Raw genomic sequence first — 20,742 nt, forward strand, 5'->3', positions numbered from 1 at the left:
GTGTGCTTGCCTAAGTTGCTTACAAGCAACCAATCAAGCACACACTATTAGATACTGCAATTAATTTCAGAAAATATAAGTATTCAGGGCATTCTCTCTTCCTCCTCTCTCCTCTCCCTTCCCCCTTAAAAGCCCTATGTTAGTTACAGCCTATGATTCATGTTTACACAGAACACACAAATGACCCTGCCTAAAAACGCCAGTAATTTGCAAGATAGAAATCTTTGGATAAGATACAAGAAATATCTACTATTCTGGGTTCTGACCATTTTCCACCACCCAGCAGCCTGCCTGGTTTTCATTAGTATGCCATCCAGCTGGTTTTCATTAGTATGCTTGACTGACTGACGTCCCACCTCCCCAAGATGCACACTCGTTTCTGTGTTCCCCAATTTGTTGCATTGAATAATAGTATTTAGTAGCAAATGCAGTTTAAATCTGCTTCCACCAGAAATATTACCCATGTATTTAATATATTATCTCTTTTTTAAAGCACACAGTGGTCCAGTTTAATATAACTTTGCATAATCATTTCATCGTACAAAACTCATTTATATGATATCAGGATAGTAAACATTGTCAGCACGTACCTTCCGAGGGCCCGTGTTCTTCAGTTCAAAGACATCCATGGTGTAGTTGACTCTGCGACCATAGTGGTCAAACTGAACGTTTCCTGTCAATCCTTGTATTCGAACCTACAAATGGAAGAAAAAGTGTCATGAAGATCCAGCCTTATATCCTTTATTCCAAATGTCACAGAGTAGTGAAAGTTATCCTGGCTATGTCCTTAGACTACCATAACACTACAATAGACAGGCATTATAAAGCAAAAACATTGGCTACTTTTCCTTTGTATTCCTTTTTCCTGTCAAGCCATGTTCAAAATAGGCTTAGATACACCAGTATCTAAGTGCTAACAAAGACACACAATGGGCTTTCTCTTCTTTCATGCTGTGCAGCTCAACACTTTCCAGCTGCAGGTCCTAAAGAGAAGTGCATTTTTTTTTACCATCCTCATCAATGCTGCATAATATTTTGGATCACATGAAATAAACCTAAACGATGCTCGGCCTGAGCTCATTTATCTTTTTAGCACACACTCCTGTGGATTAAATGTATAAATTGAGTATATATTGCTCATCAAGGTAAACCTGACAACAACCTTGGCCCCAGCAAAGCAATTTACTATCACAGAAGATGGGTGACATGCATAGGGGCTGAAAACTGTTTTCAAAGCCTCAGAGTGCAGAAGAACAGATGTAAAGCCATAAGATTGGCTCTGGCAGTTTTCCACCACCTGTGTCTCATTTGAAACCAGAACTCTTTCTTTTTTTTTTTCTTTCAGAGCTTTACTGGCTCACTGAAGGATACCCAGACTGTGGTCCTCATCCCAAAGAAGCCACGGCCATACTGCTGCTGGCTTTGATTGTATCAGGATCCAGCCACGCAAACCACTTTGGCCAGATTCAAAGCCCTAACACAGAAGCCCGACTTCAAGCTTCTCACAATTGTTACAGATCTGTGCATCTGCATGAAGTATGTGAAGCATACAAAATGCTTTATTTCTATCACTAAGAGTCAGGATGTGGATTTAAACCACTTACTCCTTCCCTCTGTCCATTTCTATCTCTGCCGATTTTTCTCCAAGACTGAAACCTTGGCTTCCAGGCGCAGAGCTGCCAACTCTGTCAGCAGTCACTTCTCTGCAGTTTCTCCTGAGTGGAGCCTGCTCATTTGCAATGATTTAAATTCTACTGCAGGATTTTTATTTCCTTACTGTCCTATTCAAAGGAAAGGCTAAATCATCTTGACAGAGATCTGGAACTTTCTAGGCATCCATATTAATCAGGAATTGAAAATCCTGACATCAGAGAACAATAGCTCTGGGTTATTTCTTTTTAAAGACAAAAAAACCCCCCACTACCTATGTGATTTCCGTGGGAGAAATCTATGTTTATTCAAGGTGACAGAAACATATTTGAAAGGTTATATGATGCAGCTACACCTTTTTTCTTAAATGGCAATATCTGTATACCCAGGTTATATGCAAAAGCAACACAGGAGCTCACCAGTTCAGTGAAGGAAGTCCCAACTATCTTAACAGAACTAATAGTAGTTTCAAATGGCAGCAGTTCCCCTCTGCTTTCATTCCAAGTTATAAACCAGAACAACCAGAACAGCCCCAGCTGTTTCCAAATGGCAACTGAAAAATAAATTCCTCCTCTCCCATTACTGCCATTGTGTATAATATCTTCCAAGTCATATAGTGAATATCTAGTATCCAATATTTACAGAGATCACTAGAATAAAAAGACGCTTACCTGTTTTAATGTCCTCTCCATATCAATTCCTTGTCCCCATGGGGCCGCAGGGTTAGCAAGACAATCACCAGCATTTCCTCGCCTTGAAATATCAATTTTCTGTCTTCTAAGATTACGGAAAGTTTCAGCCATCACAAGTACTCCATCATATGTTAATGCAGACGTATACTGAATAGATGGACAAACACACCACTTTAGTGTTGGCACATCTTTACAAAAATCAGCTGTCTCGGATGTTTCTAGTTTGATTCATCATGCAGCAGTTTCTACACCTTCACTTAGAAAAAATATCTCCTCAAAATCAAAAGCAATTTTGTCTAAGGAATAAATGCAGGACTGAGAAGTGTACATTTCAGTAGCTCCAGCTTTAAAACTGTATTTCTTAAGGGTAGAGAAATTTGCCTCTGAAGAATTATTAAAAGAAACAATTCAAACTGGAGAAATTAAAGTCTTAATTTTTTTTCCCAGTTGTCTTATATAGTAGAAGATAACCCCACCCACCCAACTAACTCAAAAGAAAAGAAAGAAACAGTAACTCACTCAGAAAAAATAACTGAAAAAAAGCATGGCTAATGAGCAGACATCCAGGCTATTGGAACTGTTAAGAATGATCAAGGGTATGTTCTTCCAATTGGAAAGCCTATGTTGTCTATCTGAAAGACAGAGGGCACTGAATGGTCTGTGTTTCTACACTAACTACAGTAACTGCTTTAGGTTCAGAACATGCCAAATGAATCTGTAGAGCAAGCCTTCAACAGATGTTAGCCTGGAGCCACATAAACAAAGGGGCATTTTCTCAGTATGGTCCTCTGATTGACATACTGCACCAGGAGATGTTGTTCACATGCCCAGGGCTGCTATAAATAGGTCCTCTTAACTTCCAAAATTTAAATTTACTTTCTCAAGCCTGATTTCCTTCCTTTCCTTTGTCTTGCATACTATAAGGTCTTTGGGACATGGTTTATCTTTATAATCTCAAATTTTGGTTATCCATAGGTGAATTATGTGCAATTCAGATTAATCATACTGACTTCTCAGAAGCAGGCAGCACAATTGTGTTCATGTGGCAAGGAGCCCTATAGGCTAAATTGTTCCTGTCACCAGTATTTGGGGATGTCTGCATGCCATAGCCCACAGCATCCTTGTTTTTGTTTTTTGTTGTTTTTTTTCCTGCAGAACATAAATTTCTTGAATATTCACCGAATTATGTAGCTATGCTTTCTATTATCCATGTTGATACTTTCTCTAGACCTTACCAAGCCACCACTTCCCCAGCCAAGGGAGGGCTGATTGCTTATCTTTGCACAGTGCCCAGCACAAAGGTACCTAGTCTCAACTAGGTCTTATATGCATTAGTACATATAATAACAGAACTATTTTGACAAAGTCATATTTGTAGCTATGCTGTGATTTGCCTGCCAAGAAAATTACAGGTGAGAGAAACATTTTGTTATCCATCTGTGAGGGATTAGGCTAGAGGAACACTGGGATGTAATTTCACTGTAAGATCGTGCCTGACAGTGCCTACAGGTTTGCGCCTGCACCAGGTTTTGAGGTGGATAGAATTTCCAGAGGAAACTCCAAAAAAAAAATTTAAGGGTAGTAAATTTACAATTGAGGTTGTGTCTCATATACAGAAGAATTCAGCTGTCAGGAACGTTCTGCACTCTAAGTGAATCTAGATAATTAGATTAATTCATGTAAAATTGGTTGAAATTAAGTTGTCAGTTAAGAATTTGACCTTTAATTCCTGTCAGTAAAGGGATGAAGTTGGAGAATAAGTGACAAAGGACATTAAAGTACATCAGTGAAATGTGTTGCAGTTTGTGTTTCTATCATACAATCATAAGGATAGCCATAATTAATTGCTACTAATAGCAAGATGAACTGCCTTCTCCTCTGCCTAAATATTAAGGTCTTCATTCATGTATTCAACAACGTTAATCAGAAATTAGAACACTTGAGTGGTATCTTTGGTAGTGCTTCCGATCAGCCAGTACCTTTGGTGGGGTCTCGGATCCTGGGTATTCTCTCTGGTCCAGCTTCTTCCAGCGCTGCATCAGCTTAGTTACCATTGGGGTACTAAAATCTACTAGCTGAAATCCAGTCACATTGGCTCCTCCATGCATAAATCTCTCCAGAGAAATATCTTTGAATCCCTAGAAAATCAGTTTAAAATTTTGTTTGTCCTCATACCCCACTGTGGGTCCAATCTGTTCTAGGTCAGCAAGGGAGCATAAAGAATGTACAGCAGCAGGTTTCCATTAAAAGCCAAGACTTAAAACCAGAGAATAATGTTGAACCTTTGTTCATAATTTCCATTTGTGTAATCAAGAATGAAACAAAACCAAGAAAGAAATTTCTCACATTATTGCTAGGGTGGTCTTGACAGCTAAGCAACACATTGCTGGGAATGGCAGACAGTTTTTGTAGAAACGTCTTTGGCAAATCAACTGAAAAGTGCCTGCAGAATATTAAAGCCTTAATCCAATTTTCATCAAAGTCAGCAGATTTGAATGAGTATTTTACTAGTGCTTTAACCGATATATCCCTGTTTCTTTGCATGCTTGCAATGTATTTACATTACTGTGTAAATACATTTATTCCAGATACATTGTTTAGGCTGAAGGTGTCTGAGATAATGGGATAATATAATAGACATTAGATGGCAGAGACAGCACACGAGGATCTTTGTGCAAGGAAAATATAACATGAGAGTCACACTTTTGTGAAACATGATGGTGGTAGCTCTCAGGTCTGCTCTACATCTAAAGCCTAGGGTGACCTCCAGAAAGAAAAAATACAGTACACATAACACCTGACTTATTAGTTTCTCAGGCTAATCTGTTCAGCATGTATAATGACAAATCCTTTAGTAAAATTTGCCTTTAGAGACATAACTGAACGTCAAGAAAATGCATAATGCAAACTGCTAAAGCAAGCTAAGAAGCAAGCATGAATCTTTCTGCTCCTTTCCTAGCTGCTATGTTTAATGCTAGCTCAGAGGTATCTGATTTTTGTTTTCTTAAATTCCTCTGACTGGCATTTATCAGTGTAAACAGAAGTGTATTATCACCCTTAAATTAAAAAGAAAGACTTAGGAAAAAGAATTGTGGGGGTACTGATCCAATACCTCAGTGTCAAGTATAGAGAGTTGATTCATGTCCTAAAGGATACTGACAGTAAATATAAAATATGATGAATCAGAAAGTCATATTGCTTACATTATTGAATGGCCAGTAGATAGCAATGTGTGCCCCTACTGAAGTAGATGAGTAGATGTACCTGTCTCCACTGTATATCCCACTCACAGTTCACTGCAACATCCGGTTGCTTGTTTACAGCAACTATTTTGCATGGAAAAAGTTACTCAGGGAACTATAAATTTGTAATGCTGAAAACCTAAATTGTAAGACCTAAGAGAATAGACATGTCTCATTTAAAGCACCTGAGGTCTTAAAAATAATCTGATGTGATCTTAAGTTAAGGAACAAGTACAGCAAAGCACAATAAAATATTTCATGTCAGCTAAAATCCTTGAGGCAGAGTAAAAAGAAAACAATTTAAAGCATACATTAGAGACTGTCCTACATTCGCTGTGCTTGGCCAGGCAGGTGTTTCGGCTTAAAGAATGGGTCAATTTTAATAACGAAATATTGCATTTACTCTTTCTTTGCCCTCTTCTGAACATTATCTGTGTGAATGTGCAGTTTAGAGTAAAAATACTGAACTAGTAATATGACTGGAAATAGCTGATCTTACAGTAAAATGCATGTTCCCTGGAAAATGTAGAAAAGTTACCTCGAGACTTGTTATGTTAGTAATATTGAAAAGATGAGTCAAAAATGATAGCGTAGTTCTGTAAATTCTAATTCAGCCACAAGATACACTTAGCGGTCCTTTATGCTACATTGATTTTGATAAAATTTAAGAGGGTAACATTGTGCCCTTCTTGTCTAGATGGCTGTAACAACAAAACCAAGTTCTTTTATGCACCATAAAGAATGTATTATGCGCAACCACATATTAGTGACAAATGGCAAATGTTGTGTGAAGTGCTATAACTTCAAAGCAAAACTGACTGTTTCACTTACCGAGCAGGGGTATAATTCTAGAAAAGTATCTTACCAGGTTGGCAACAATATAATGGTATCCTTTAACATGTTTTCCCACGCTCACAATCTGTGGGAGAGAAATAAGAAAGAGAAAAGAAAAAAACATCATCATATTGTTTTCGCTAGAAAGGTGTTTTCATAGCCAGACAGATATAAATTCTGAAATATATAACACCAGCAATGTAATGTTGAGAGACTTTCTCCAATACGGTAGCTATAACTTTCCAAGTGCTTAATCATGGGAAGCTAAAATGAAAGTGAGTAAAGGAATGAACTGGTAGTCTAAGTGTCTTCCCTATGATTGGAAATGTTACTGCAGTATACTATTTCATCAAATAGAGCAATTATCTATGGGATACAAATTCAGAAGGAGGAGGTCACATATTAGCTAGAAAGCCTGCCCGGTGATGTACCTTTTCATTTTAAGTAAGTGTGGAATTTATGAATCAAGCTGCGTTTTCATCTCAGGATCAAAGCTGTTTGCCCTTGAGGTGGTCAAGTACTATGAGTGTTATTCAGCTCTTAGTAATACGCTAAAGACGTTGGGAACAGGCATGAGCAAGGACAGAGCAAGAATGGACAGCAAGGCTGCCCTTGAGTGTTTAACCAGAATATAACATCAAGTGATGCAGAAAAGGAACAACCATGATGTGCAGCTGCTACAGTCCTGATATGGCAAGATCAACAACAGGGTTTAGACAAAAACTATGTCAACACATGCCCATGGTGCAATGCTTCTTATTTAATGTGCTGAAAATCAAAATGAGGAGAGAATATTTTGTCAGCAGAAAACGGCATTAATAGTTTCATTATAGATTAAAGCTGTTTTTACTACAGAAACTAACAGTACCACCTGGAACATGGAGCTTGCATTTAATGCTAATAGAGTCCTTTGAACTCTTATTTTTGATATTTTACCACTTGTTTAGAAACAGTCTGCTTGCAGTGCAAATATGTGAGTTTTCTTCTCCTGATGTACTCATCTCCACAAATCATTTTAGCTTCCTTCCAAATGAATAAACAAGGTACAAGTTTTCCATGTGGTGCAGGTTACTCAATGAGTAATGGGAAACTTACAGATCTGCCTCCTTTCCTGCATTGAATTCTTAGCTCTAGGCCCTGTCCAGAAGAGTTGGCAACTTCTTGCTTTCATGGATTGTACCTCTTGTTCAACAAGAACAAACACTCACTAAGCCTTGCAGCCCCCTTTTCCTGGTGCAGCAAAAAAATAACTATTCAGATTTTGGAGATGAGAGAGAAGTTGCTGAAGGACTAAATAATTAGGCCAAAGACACTGTCCTGGTTTCGGCTAGGATAGAGTTAATCTTCCTTCTAGTAGCTGGCACAGTGCTGTGTTTTGCATGTAGTATGAGAGTAATGTTGGTAACACACTGATGTTTTAGTTGTTGCTGGGTAGTGCTTGTACTAGTCAAGGACCTTTCCAGCCTCCCATGCTCTGCCGGGTGCACAAGAAGCCAGGAGGGGAGGGGGCACAGCCAAGACAGCTGATCCAGCAAGGCCAAAGGGATATTCCATCCCATGTGACATCATGCCCAGTATATTAACTGGGGGGAGTTGGCTGGGGAGGGAGGCAGCAATCATGGCTCAGGGACTGGCGGTATCGGTTGGCAGGTGGTGAACAGTTGCATCACTTGTTTATTTTCCCCTAGTTTCTCCTCTCTCTCTCTTTCTCGTTTTCTTTTTAATTACTATTAATTACTATTACTAATTACTATTTTATTTTAATTATTAAACTGTTCTTATCTCAACCCATGAGTTTTCTTACTTTTGCTCTTCTGATTCTCTCCCCCATCACACTGGGGTGGGGGGAGTGAGTGAGCGGCTGCGTGGTGCTTAGGTTCTGACCGGGGCTAAACCACAACAGACACCCAAAGATCCAGGATCTAAATCTGGATTAAGACCTGGAAATGCTTGATTCCTGGCTCTGTTTTCCAGTAAGTCAATTTGCCTCTACAGCAGAGTGGAAGGGAAAATCAAATGGATGTGGTACAGGCATCTTGTGAGAACTGTTTTGATGTCATTATCTTAAAGTAATAAAGTGAGTAAGCAATTTGTCTGTTATCCTTTTTTTCCCTTCCTGTTTCCCAACCTCTACTTCGTATTTATAGTCTGTAGCTAAAATGATCTCATTTAAAAAGCCAAACATAAGCTAAAATAAGCCCCAAAAGAGACCACCCCCACCCCAAGGGTGATTGTCACCCTTCATATAAATGAATTATTTTGGACTCAGTCAAGCTCCCATTAAGATCAGTGATTACATACCATTGCTACCATTCTACTGGTGGGCAGCAGAAAGAGAAATCACACTTTTCCCTAACACCAACTCAACACATGTGAGGAGGGTGCTTTCAAGCCATATTTTTGCACTGAATACAACGGGTTCAAACCCCTGCTGTTTCTACGGCTTCAACAGGGATGTGATCCCTGACACCAATATGCTTTTGCATATGTGCTCCTTCAGCAACACATGGTACCAAAAATATGTTTGCCACCTCATTACAGAGGAAACTGATATAGATTTCTAAATAACTACAGTATCACAGTTTGAATGTAAGTGGACTGACACAATTTAAGATGTACATGACATGACAACCAGATCCTCAGCTTGGGCAAATCACTGCAGTTCCCTCTGAGCTCTTAGAAGCTGACGTAGCTTTGGCAATTAATACCTTAGTGATCTGTTCCCTTGTTTGGTTTCATAACATAAATTGTGATGAGCATTGCAATATATCAGTCAAATAAAGCAAGCACATGATCAACCTGCAACCATTGAGGTACATTACATACATGTCCATAGTTGTGACAGCCAAAATGAGTAAATACTGCAAATGATTAACCAGATTTGCTTCTGTGCTTGCTGCGCTAGCATATGCTTGTAGAAATAGCTGCAGAATTCCTGGATTTAATGTGAACAATACAGAATATTTTTGGAAAAAGCCTGAATTTTTCAGTGTATTCTCTCAAAACTTGTCTCTTAGGGTGAGTGATAAAGTACGCATTTATGTATCATCTAGTTGTCTTAACTTCCTTCATCGTCAGTGGAAAGAGCAGGCACTTTGAGGAAATGATTCATCCTATCCTAAAGCACATGTCTAAAATTAATTAGACAGCTTGTGCCCTGAAAGTGCATATTTTTCTGCACTGACTAGAAAAAGAGTTGACGATGATTAGCTCTGATGTAGGCACCTACATTTTATATCCCTAATGTTAACTGAGACAAATTTCACCCTAAGAATGTTGATCATGCAGACAGAAGAGAAATGATGCTATATGGCTTGTATTTCCAACCAAGATTGGACACAAGTCTGAATTTGAAAATATTTATGGTTATTGATCAAACACAGTTTGCAAAATAGGAATTGCTTATGATTTAGGAAAAAAGTGCCTGGTTAGTGAAACAGCTTTCTGCAAGCATCTCCTACTTTTGAATATCCAAAATATACATACAGTTACCTTCCTCAAATACTCAAAGCTGTAGATTATGAGCTATGAAACAGGATATGAATTCTCGTTCTCTGAAGAACCACCTTTCTCTATACAGTACTTCTCCACTGAGATAAATTGAGGCAATGCACTTAAGTCTTTCGTAACAAGAGAAGGAGTTTTTGACTGCTACTTAGTCTGTAATGCAAAGTTTCACACTTTTATTCTCCATTCTTTAACTGGTTAGTGGTGACTAGAGCTTTAATGAGATCTCAACCATTCCATACACATAACAATAGATACTGCCCTGAACCACAAAGTAAACAGATGAGTGCTGGTGAGTGAGGGAAGAATACTTCTCTTCTATGGCAGAGCAGAGTGGGGTGGGTAAAAGATCCAGCAAATCTATTCTGAAGGGGAAAAACGAGTCTGAGATTTTGAACAGATGAGAACACGTGCCAGAAAGCCTTTGCTATAGAAGTTCATTAAGTCTGGGGGCACCTTAAAAACACAGGTATTTCCTTGTGCACCCCTAAATTCAGACTGAAGGGCCAAGCTCAGACACAGTTCAGAGACAGGGCAGAGTTGCATCGCCTAAAATCTACATTAGCAAGCAGCGAAGCCTGTAGGATAGGATTTGTACAGCAAAAGTGTTGGTGCTACGGAGCTGGCATCCATGCACATTTCAGGGTTTTACTCTGGACTATCTCTAACCTGGTCTCAAGACACACTCACACTGGATGCCAGTGTACTTCAGGGGTGCTTCTGGGCACATCTTGTTTGGCATCATCAAGAAGAAAACCAATTAATGTATTTTGAGTCCACGCTTGATGCGAAACATGGCACAGTAAATGGCCACAATCAAGAAGTTCACTTCAAAAAAGCTAAGATGTTCTTTGGACCTTTGGGCCCCACTCTCTTCGACAGGCCCTGAGCATCTGTGGAGCAGGTGGCAGATCCATGTATACCAAGAGGTTGAACAGTGAGAACTGTCTTCATTTCAAAAGGAAGGCCCTGATGAGGGAGTGATGCTGTCACAGGCACCCACAGTGGCTCTGCCCAGGGAGCAGGAGGTCTGGCTTGGTTCTCAGCCCAGCCAGCTGCAAAACCTGAGGCAGGGCTAGGCATTGAAGATGGGCTTTGCCAGTCATGTTAGCAGTAATACACCATGAAACTGCAGATACGATAGGTCAGGGAGGACCCTCTGTATGTGTAACTGTCCTTTTCTTTGCTTCAGTATGCTTTGGTTCAAAACTGTCCTAGTGCCAGGAACCTGAGCAAGTGGGATCAAATCCATTCCTCCCTCTCAAATAGTACTCTTCACTTACACCTTCTAAACATTTATTTTTGCTCTGTACTCCCACTCTTGATGTCTCAAACACCACACAAAGATACTACACCTGGCTTTTGTCGCAGTGAGAGTTTAAGGTGACCTCAGCTTGCTCAAGGAGATTCTGAGAAGCAAGTGTTGGGAAGGGGGAACTGATTTGTGACTTCTTTGGGGAAGGATGAGATCAGGGGAAAGCAGGATGCTGCACTGGCTTTTGTATATAGATTTGCATGTTTTAATTAAATGACCAAGGTGGCTAGCACCACAGTTGGAGCTCTTTTATACTCTTATTTGTAAAACTGAAGAAATTATTAAATAATCAGCACAGTTCTGAAGAAGAATGAATAAGAAAACACAATCCGCTTCCCAAATTACTATTAACATGAAAAACAAGAGACAGTCCATGTATTATCCAGTAGTCACACTATTAGTGAACACTTCATTTCAGTAAATGCAACAGGATAGAATAAAAAAAAGTGAAATAATATGGCCATTAGGCTATCAAGGTTGTTTCAGAATCTAATGCAACTTCCCCCCCCAGTATCGTTGTATACGTTGTTTCCTGAAAGGTGAACCTTAAAAAAAAAGAAATCATCCTTAGGCCATGTTACCAAATGCATTTATATATAAGACACTAAAAAGGACAGTGCATTGTGAGTATTTCTAGTTGCTGATCTACCATACTGCAATTAAGAAAATGCCTTATTCTGATTTCAGTGATTCCAGTGATAATCAAAACTAACTAGAATTATACCACTCACTTTAAAGCGTGGTAAAAGCAGGGCCAGTGAGATCTGAATCCAGCTTAGGCTTTAGATAAAACTCTGAACTTTCTGGCTTTATCATACAATACTGCTCTTTCCATTTAGCTGAACAATAGCCTGGCCTAGGAAATTCAGAAACTATTCCACTATTGAAAAGAAGAGCTATCAATGAATGCTTTGATTCTTTTCTTTTTTTTTTTCCCCCAGGAGTGGCAAGTTCACTGACTTTGATAAAACCATTTCCAGACTTACATCAGCATCTAAACAGAATCAGGCCCCAAGTCATCCTCTGTTCTCTACTACTATGAAATGGATATTGCATATAACCGATTTTAAAAGAATGCTTAAGTTCTGTAGCATGAAATGTCCCCCCGTTATGATTTCCAGAAGATGGAGGTCAGTACAGCTGGAGTGAAAAGGACTTACTTTCAGTTAAATCTCTTCAAAGGGTGATAGCTGTGCATTACCAATGGGTCTTTAACAAAGGTTTTCCCCTTTGCTATTGTGTCACAATCCACTGCCTTAAGAAAAAGAACACCTGCAATAAAATGAAGTCTGCCTAACACAATATAAGAAGTGTGGAGACTTGTTAAAGATGGAAGAATAAGACCTGACCTGAAATACAGAGGCAGAAATGGTGATGATATAAACCAGAACTGAAATGGAATTTTATATAGTATCTGAAGCAAGGATAAATCTTTTATAAAGCCATTAAAAAAGAATTGAGAAACAAGCTTAATTTTAACAGCTAGTGTTTGTGAAAGGGCAATGTTGTTGGGGAAAGGGAGGACTGTTAACAGCCTACAGCCACCAGAGAGGATGTTAAAGAAGGCAACAAACAAAGCAGAAGTGGCTCCTTACAGATCCGTTTCTTTCTCTGTTGTGAAGGCAGGCGCTGAGTCGGCACAGCAGAGCGCACACCTGCACCAGCGTGCACACCTACCCCACAGCTGAGCAGAGGGGAAGCATGCTTCCCACACAGCCCCCGCGCCCACGAGCAGCCGGCAGGGCAGAGCCCTGTGTGGTGCAGGCAGCTGCTGGGGAAGGAAACCTGGAGAGGTGGCTCGAAGGCCATTAACCAGTGCCCTGAGCATGGCTGGTTGCTTTCTTCTGCTGCTGAAGTTGTTTGCATTCAAAGCCTACTCCTGTGAAAGGCTCACTCAGAGCTAGATGGGATATGCAGACTTGTAGGGGAAAGAAGGCAAGGAAAGAGAAAAAAGGGGTAAGAAGAAGGTAATTTTACAAAACTCCCAAACCATTTGGATTCATCCTTTGTCTTCTATCGCCTATTTGTTCTTTCAGTAACTGAAATAACCTATTTCTCGGGTCCAAACCTCATCAGTTGCGTGGTGCAGTGACAAAATGTGCTTTTATTACTGTGCAGTGTGGGACTATTATTGTGTGCAAAATCGCAGCTGCTTCACAGAAAATGAGCCTATGCAGAAAGTCCCTCCTGGCTCTGCTGGGTGAGGAAGATGCTGGTGGCAGTACTGGCAGCTGGCTGCCTCAAGGAGAAGAGCTATCAGTGTTGCTTAGAAGCAACTCCATAGATCTCTAGGCAAAAAAAAAAAAATACATGGAGAGAAAGGAATGATGAGGAAAAGGCACTTTATTAATCTCCCACCCCCTCTGGGACTAAGAAAAGATACACAGAGACCTACTACTACGTCCCTGAAGTAGTCTAAGTCCAATAATACTGCTATCAGCCCAAATTCCTGTGTGCCATGCACATACCAAATTCTTTGGCTAATGATTTGCTCCTGTGGTTCTGTGTGAGCAGAACTAAACCTGCATTTTGTTTATGCAAATCAAAAAGATACAGAGGAAAACTGGAGACAGTGAGAGACAAGGGAAGACCATGCCATTTCTGACTCAAGGGATAAATAAAACCTCATTACACAACTAAACAACATGTAAAAGCAATGTGATCGCTCAATAAATACTCATCTGTGTTGTGTTAGTGATCCTTTGTGCCAATGTGCTGCTGCATTTATGAAAAACAGGAAAGCAGAAGAAATTATGGAGGAATGATTGAGCTAATACTCTGTTTAATTAGTGTGTCTGGTTAATTTCTGTCTTCCTGTAAGTACTATGTTCAATTTACTAAAGTATTATGTTCTAATTTATTATTAACTTACATTAATTATGCCAGTGATCTAAATATAATTTGCAAAAAAAAAGCCAGTTGCTAGCTTCAATTAGTAGATACAATGGAAATTAAGATAAGAAAACCCACATTTTTAAAAACAGCAAAATTTACATCTTGATCAATTTAGAGAAATTCAGCAGTCAAACATTACTTTTCCAGGTTTAGCACTCCGGTGGGAAAATATTAAGAGTGGACCAAGAAGGAGTGGAATATGTCAGCTTCTGTACTCTTTTCCACTCACACGTTTATTTACTTTTGTTTTGATAGTAGTAGTAGTAGTAATAATAATAATAATAATAATAATAATAATAGTAATAAATCTTGCTGTGACAGCCTCCTCCATTTTACCCATCAGAGAGATTTGGTGTTCAGTGCTAACAGCTACGTATCTCAAGGCTCTTTAAGGCTGGGGAAGCTGAGGATCAGCAACATCAAACAACACATTGAAAAACTCAGTTAGTCAGACAGCTATGAATGGTGTCCAAGACACTGTGCAGCTACTTCCCTATCATGGTTGTTAATAAGTATTGTTAGCTATTATTAATTAGAGTTTATTGGCTTGTAATTTTACAAGATAAGATTAATGATACTAATACTTTGCCATGTGACAACTTTATATGCATGTTTAATTTTTAATATTACAGAGTACATCCTTTTTATTATTATGTATCAATTCAGCTGTGTACATCGAAGCATTAAATATGTGCCAGATGCTCCATAGCAGTTTTCACCTCTGTGTTTAAAGGCACATACAGCCCTGGATGAGCAGCGAGGCTTGATCTTGCTGATACAGAGCACTGATAGAGCTGAGAGAAGTGGTGCTGGTCTACTGGGAAACATCCCATTTAGTTCTTACGAGGAGAGGAGGGCAGGGAGCAGGAAAAAAAGACTCGAATCAGCCTGTCTGGTAGACCAGGAGCCAGACCGATGATCTCTAACAGCAAAACTGATTCACTATGCAAAATTCAGAAGAAAATGCTGCTCACAGTGCACACTTTGGAAGATGTCTAACACACAGAGTGCTGAGGTTTGAACTTTGTTGGATGGAGACAGGTGGTAGAGGATGAAACTGCTACTGATGGAAAAAGAAAGGAAATCCATTGCCATTCTTGCAGAAAGGGAAAACATTTTTTTGCTGAATAGAGTCCTGTGTATGTTCATGTGCATGTATTTGTGTATCTGTGTGTACAAATATAGAAACAAACACTGCAAATGTTACTGCATATGAAAAAGCCTGAGAAAACAGAAATTAGGAGTAGCAATATGCTCTTTCAGAAAGAAGTAAACATAAAGGTCCTAGGCAAATGCAATTACAGTTAGCCTGTGTTTTTCAGTTTGCTTTGCTGAGCTTTGCTTTGCTTTGCATGAAGGTCATTATGGAGACACAGTTAAACTCAATTCCTAGTAAAAATCTGCTCAAGAGGAGTCTCCGAAATAAAGAAGTAGCAGCAGAGCATTTAGTAGCAGAGAATGAGAAACAAAAACACTGGAGAAGCATGTTCCCAGGCTTAGTGAAAGATTTTTTTAGATGTGGTCACTTGAAGTAGCACAGGGGTTGATCAGATCACCCTGGTACTCCTTCTGGCTCTTTCTGATGCAAGCACATTATGGGTTTGCAAAAATCAATACAAGATGATACACAGTTCACCCACTCATAAGGTATTTTTATCTCAAGAGCTGCCTATAGGTGTGCAAACAGAGTAATGATAAATGAATGAGCTCATCTGTGCAGATCTGTGCCTTATATTTTGGCCTAACTCTCAGCCTGACTCAACAAACACAGTACGACAGACTGGGTACACACTGGATAGGAACAAGCTTAGCAGGACAATTCCTGGGGGTTCTGGTAGACACGTTTACCATGAGCCAGTCATGCGCCCTAATGGCAAAGAAAGCCAACAGCTTCTTGGGCTGCATTGCCAGCAGGTCAATGTAGGTGATCCTTTCCCTCTGCTCAGCTCTGGTGAGGCACATCTGGACTGCTGTGTCCAGTGCTGGGCTGCCCAGTACAAGAGAGATGTGGACATACTGGAGATTCCAGAGAAAGGCCACAAAGGGGACTGAAGGCTTGAAGCATTAGTTGTATGAGAAAAAGGTGAGAGAGCTGGGACTGTTCAGCCTGCAGAAAAAAAGGCTCAGGCAGATCTTAGTAATACATATAAATACCCCATGGGATGGAGTAGGGAAGAGGCTATCTGACTCTTCCTAGAGGTGCACAACAGTAGGACAAAAGGCAAAGGACACAGGTTGCAACACAAGAAATTCCAGCTAGATATAAGGAATTTTTTTTTAACATGAAGTAGTCAAGTACTGAAACGGGGATAAAGGGGTTGCGGGATCTCCATCCTTGAAAGTGTTTGAAATTTGTCTGGAATGAGTAATCTGATCTAATCTTGCCCCCTTGAGCAGTGGGAGCATCCAGATGACCTTCAGAGGTCACTTCCAACCCCAATTATCCTGTTATTCTGTTTGTAGAATACAGCTATTCATGTCAGTACTGCACAGTCTGAATTTCAAAACCTCAAAACTGGGTCCAAAATCTGCCTAAAAACAGATCTCAGAGCTCTAAGATTCCAGCCTTTTCTCTGGTACCTTATTTGCTCTGCAGTGTTTAATATGTGCTAACAATGAGAATTCTGGCCGAAAAAGAAAGAGGGGACCATAACTGTTCACTTCCTACTTCAGCATTTCATGCTTTTGAAAGATTCCTTACATAATTTTAAATGTCCTTTTCAAATAGATTAACAGCAAAAAGAAAAACAATGAAAGGCCAAAAGCAAAGGGCTAAAGTATTTACAGTTAACAAAACTATGCATCACTATCTAAATGATTCTTATATTACACTTTTCAGCTTAATTGTAAAATCCATTTGGAGCATTGACTTCATTGTATATCTGAACACATTTCTGAGCACTGAACAAACTATAAGTAATAGCTGTGAGATCAGCTATGGCTGAGCAAATAACAGTCTGCTTCTCTAGTAGCAAGTGTTATTAGTGTCTGAAGAAGTAAAAAGAACAAATACAATGGTTGAACAAAAAACACGTATTCACTGAAATCTTCAAGATTATTTTTTGTGCTATTCTTTAAATCTGACCACAGTTTCATCATTTTATTACACTTCACTCTTGCTTGGAAGTTAGCAAACAAAGAAATAACAAAAGAAATCTATGGCACGTACTTACTGAAGGTAAATTATTCCAACTGACTAAATGCAAGTAAAATGTAGAAGAGGGTGATATGACATTTCCTTAAATGTGTGTGTTTTGCTATATATTTTTAGTCCTCTTTCCTAGGGAAATCATATTCGTGCTACTGAGCTGTCCGTGGTCTGTTTATCAATTTTCCACTAAATATTTTTTAACACGTTCAGCAATTTCAGCTACACTGAAAGGAAGACAATGCCTCTAAGACATCATCTAAGACATGTAAGACATTAAGTCACAGAAGTCTTATTAACACTGGCTCTGCGTGAAGAACAGAAATCCATATGTTTTTGCCACCAAAGGGTTAAGAAGTACCCAGACACTACACTTCCTGCCTGACAGCACATGGGCAGTACCTGGTCAGTCAGCTTGCACATATTTCTTGATTAGCCACAGTATGTGTTGTTTCTTGCTTGCTCAGTACATTTTGGGGAAGCAGATTTTTATGGTGCTGGTGGCAGTGGTGGTCTAAGACAAAAACAAAGCCCACAAAAACCAAGGGGCTATCAGTCCTCACTCCTTGCTGTTTTAGTAATTCTAAACACTGTTTAGTTCTGCTATATGTGGCTTCTGGATTGCTTCAGATTGTACTGATACAAATTAAGCAATGAATAAATACTAGTGAGAATAAAATAATATGAGAAGAAAAAGAATTTTGTTAAACTAGGAAGCCTGACTTGGGTGTTCATAACTTCAGCTTAAATAGGTATCTGGTATTAACTTTGGGCTTTCTCAGCAATAAATAAAACCACATTTCTTTTATAGGAATATTTATTTTGAAACATGAGTTCTGTGTTCCAAACATAAATTCAGTAGATATATAACAAGATTAAAGTAAACATTGTCTAATTTTGGTAGATACTCTCTTTATCCTTAGGCTTCTCATTTTAGGTGAATAAGCCAGAAATGCAAACAGATACACTATTTTAGAATGCACGAAGAAAAAGAAAATGAAAAGAATGAGTAGGAAAAGAAGGAAAATTCTTAATGAAAAATGAGAGAAGCACATGGGCCTGATTCTTGCTGTGCCATAAGCAGTAAATTACTACTTTGGCCTGGACTGTTCAGATGCTGTACTGCTTGCAGCCAGTATTAGTGGATTAGATGGTAGGAAATGGAAATCACAACATTGCAATCTGTTTCGAGTGTTCATTGCATCTTAAGAAGAAAGTTCTTTGTATTAAATTCAGGGGAGCACTTTAGAAACGCAACTTGGAAAGAAGAGACACACAAGCTGAGACTTTTCCGTATCTCTCACCAACTTTCATCCTTTGATTCAAACAGAATATTTCTGTGCTTTTAAAAGACCACCTGCTGAAAGTGTCGTTCACAGAAAAAAGGGTTGTTGATAGACAAGGACATAATGGTCCTTGACAGAAGAATATAAATCACTAGAAATGCATTCTGCTATATAAGCTATACCTGTTATATAAAACTGTGGAGATGTCATTTTATCTTTCTGTGTCTTTGTTTTTGCTCCTTTTTTCTATCTTGCCCTGGTAAGCTGGAAAGGTAATGGTAAAAACGATCTCTAATTATGTGCATGCAGGAAAATGAGTCTTTGTCTCTGTTCCTAGTCATTTATGCAATACAAATACAGACTTTAATAGTTTATTTTTTAATTAAAAACATGTGGCATATTTTTATTATGGTTGTGTATGAACAGATGAAACAAAGGGGAGACACTTAATCAGATTAATGAGATCACTTACGAGGTTCTAGAAAACATTCTGTTAAGCATAAAGGGTCTCCCATAACTGTTAAGAGTAGATGTGCTTTCTCCAAAATGGAAACACACTTTCTGGAATTTCTGGGGAAAGCTGACATGAACTAGATCATAAAATCATCAAATCATAGAGTGGTTTGAGCTGGAAGGGACCTTAAAGATCATCCAGTTCCAACCCTGCTTCCATCTTCATTTTACTCCTTTTGCTGCTCATGTGCAGCACTGAAACACACAGTTTTGGGGCTATTTCTGGGGGTGAGCAGCAGCAGTCATGCCAAGCATTGGATCCCCTTGTGTCAAGGACTGCAGAGCTGCCCAGAACACCAGCACTGCCAAGGCTGCCCTGAGAGGCCACAGTGAGGGTCCATGCTCAGAGCCTCACCACCCCTAGCCATACACCAGGTCTATACTGTTAAACTAAAATGTGTCAGGACCTCCTTGCCCTCCCCAAAGGCAAATCATGTACAACACTAAAGTGGGCAAGTAAAGAAAACACTTAAGGCAAAAGTCTTGATGTTTGTTATCTGCCTTTCAGAGCCTGGGATTGCAGGATGATAAGGTCTGCCAGGAGGAGTTTCACTCACAGGTTACAAAAAGGTTTTCCTTGTTATGGCTGTTGAATGATATTAAGGAGGTAGGGTGTTCTTTCACCATGCTGAGAATAGTCTTAAAAAAGGAGCTAAAATTATCTTGGTATGCTTAAGTTACAGCAGGTTCTTGAGAGTAGGTGGAGATCTACTGACTCAGATAGGCTGAAGACACTGTCTGTCTTACCGATGAATTGAAGCAACAGTTCTGAAACCCTGCAGAAACTGACATCTTGCTCCAGTGTTGTGCTTGAACAGGGCTTTGAATCATAGAATCATAGAATTATTTATGTTGGAAAGGACCTTTAAGATCACTTGACTCCAACTGTTAACCTAACAATGCCAAGCCCACCACTAAACCACGTCCCCAAGCAACACAGCTACACATTTTTAAAATACCTCCAGGGATGGTGACTCAACCACCTCTCTGGGCAGCTTGTTCCAATGCCCGATAACTCTTTCAGTGAAGATATTTTTCTAATATACAATCTGAACTTCCCCTGGCGCAGCTTGAGGCCATTTCCTCTCGTCCTAGCGCTTGTTACTAGGGAGAAGAGACTGACCCTTGCCTCGCTACAACCTCCTTTCAGGTAGTTGTAGAGAGCGATAAGGTCTCCCCTCAGCCTCCTCTTCTCCAGGCTAAACAACCCCAAATCCCTCAGTTGCTCCTCATAAGACCTGCTCTCCAGACCCTTCAGCAGCTTTGTTGCCCTTCTCTGGACACGTTCCAGCACCTCGATGTCCTTAGTGTACGGAGGGGCCCAAAACTGAACACACTACTCGAGGTGCGGCACTATCACCTCCCTGCTCCTGCTGGCCACACTATTTCTGATACACGCCAGGATGCTGTTGGCATTCTTGGCCACATGAGCACACTGCTGGCTCATGTTCAGCCGGCTGTTGACCAGCACCCTCAGGTCCTTCTCTTGGCATAGCTCTGAGAGGTAAGATCTGAAACCTCTTCTGAGGCTAAGACAGTAGCAGGCAATCCAAGCAAACTAGATATAAACACTTGTGTGCAGGCTGAATGCATCTCCTGAATTTAATGCTGGCCCTACTCTCCCCTTCTAGAATGGAAATCTCAAAATGAAGCTCCATCT

General features: G+C 39.7%; 1 protein-coding gene across 6 annotated transcripts in view; it reads right to left on the reverse strand.

The window, feature by feature from the left end:
* GRIA4 (glutamate ionotropic receptor AMPA type subunit 4) overlaps positions 1 to 20,742 on the reverse strand; it is a 231,302-nt gene that overhangs the window by 75,501 nt on the left and 135,059 nt on the right. For all 6 annotated transcript variants that reach the window (XM_064441286.1, XM_064441287.1, XM_064441289.1 and 3 more), the window contains exons 5-8: positions 6,450 to 6,503; positions 4,322 to 4,480; positions 2,322 to 2,489; positions 591 to 695 (exon numbers count right to left, since the gene is read on the reverse strand). In XM_064441286.1, the coding sequence (XP_064297356.1) occupies positions 591 to 695; positions 2,322 to 2,489; positions 4,322 to 4,480; positions 6,450 to 6,503 (486 nt within the window). The remainder of the gene's footprint in view (positions 1 to 590; positions 696 to 2,321; positions 2,490 to 4,321; positions 4,481 to 6,449; positions 6,504 to 20,742) is intronic.

This window comes from Phalacrocorax carbo, chromosome 1 (assembly GCF_963921805.1).
Source record: "Phalacrocorax carbo chromosome 1, bPhaCar2.1, whole genome shotgun sequence".
NCBI classification, from domain to species: domain Eukaryota; kingdom Metazoa; phylum Chordata; class Aves; order Suliformes; family Phalacrocoracidae; genus Phalacrocorax; species Phalacrocorax carbo.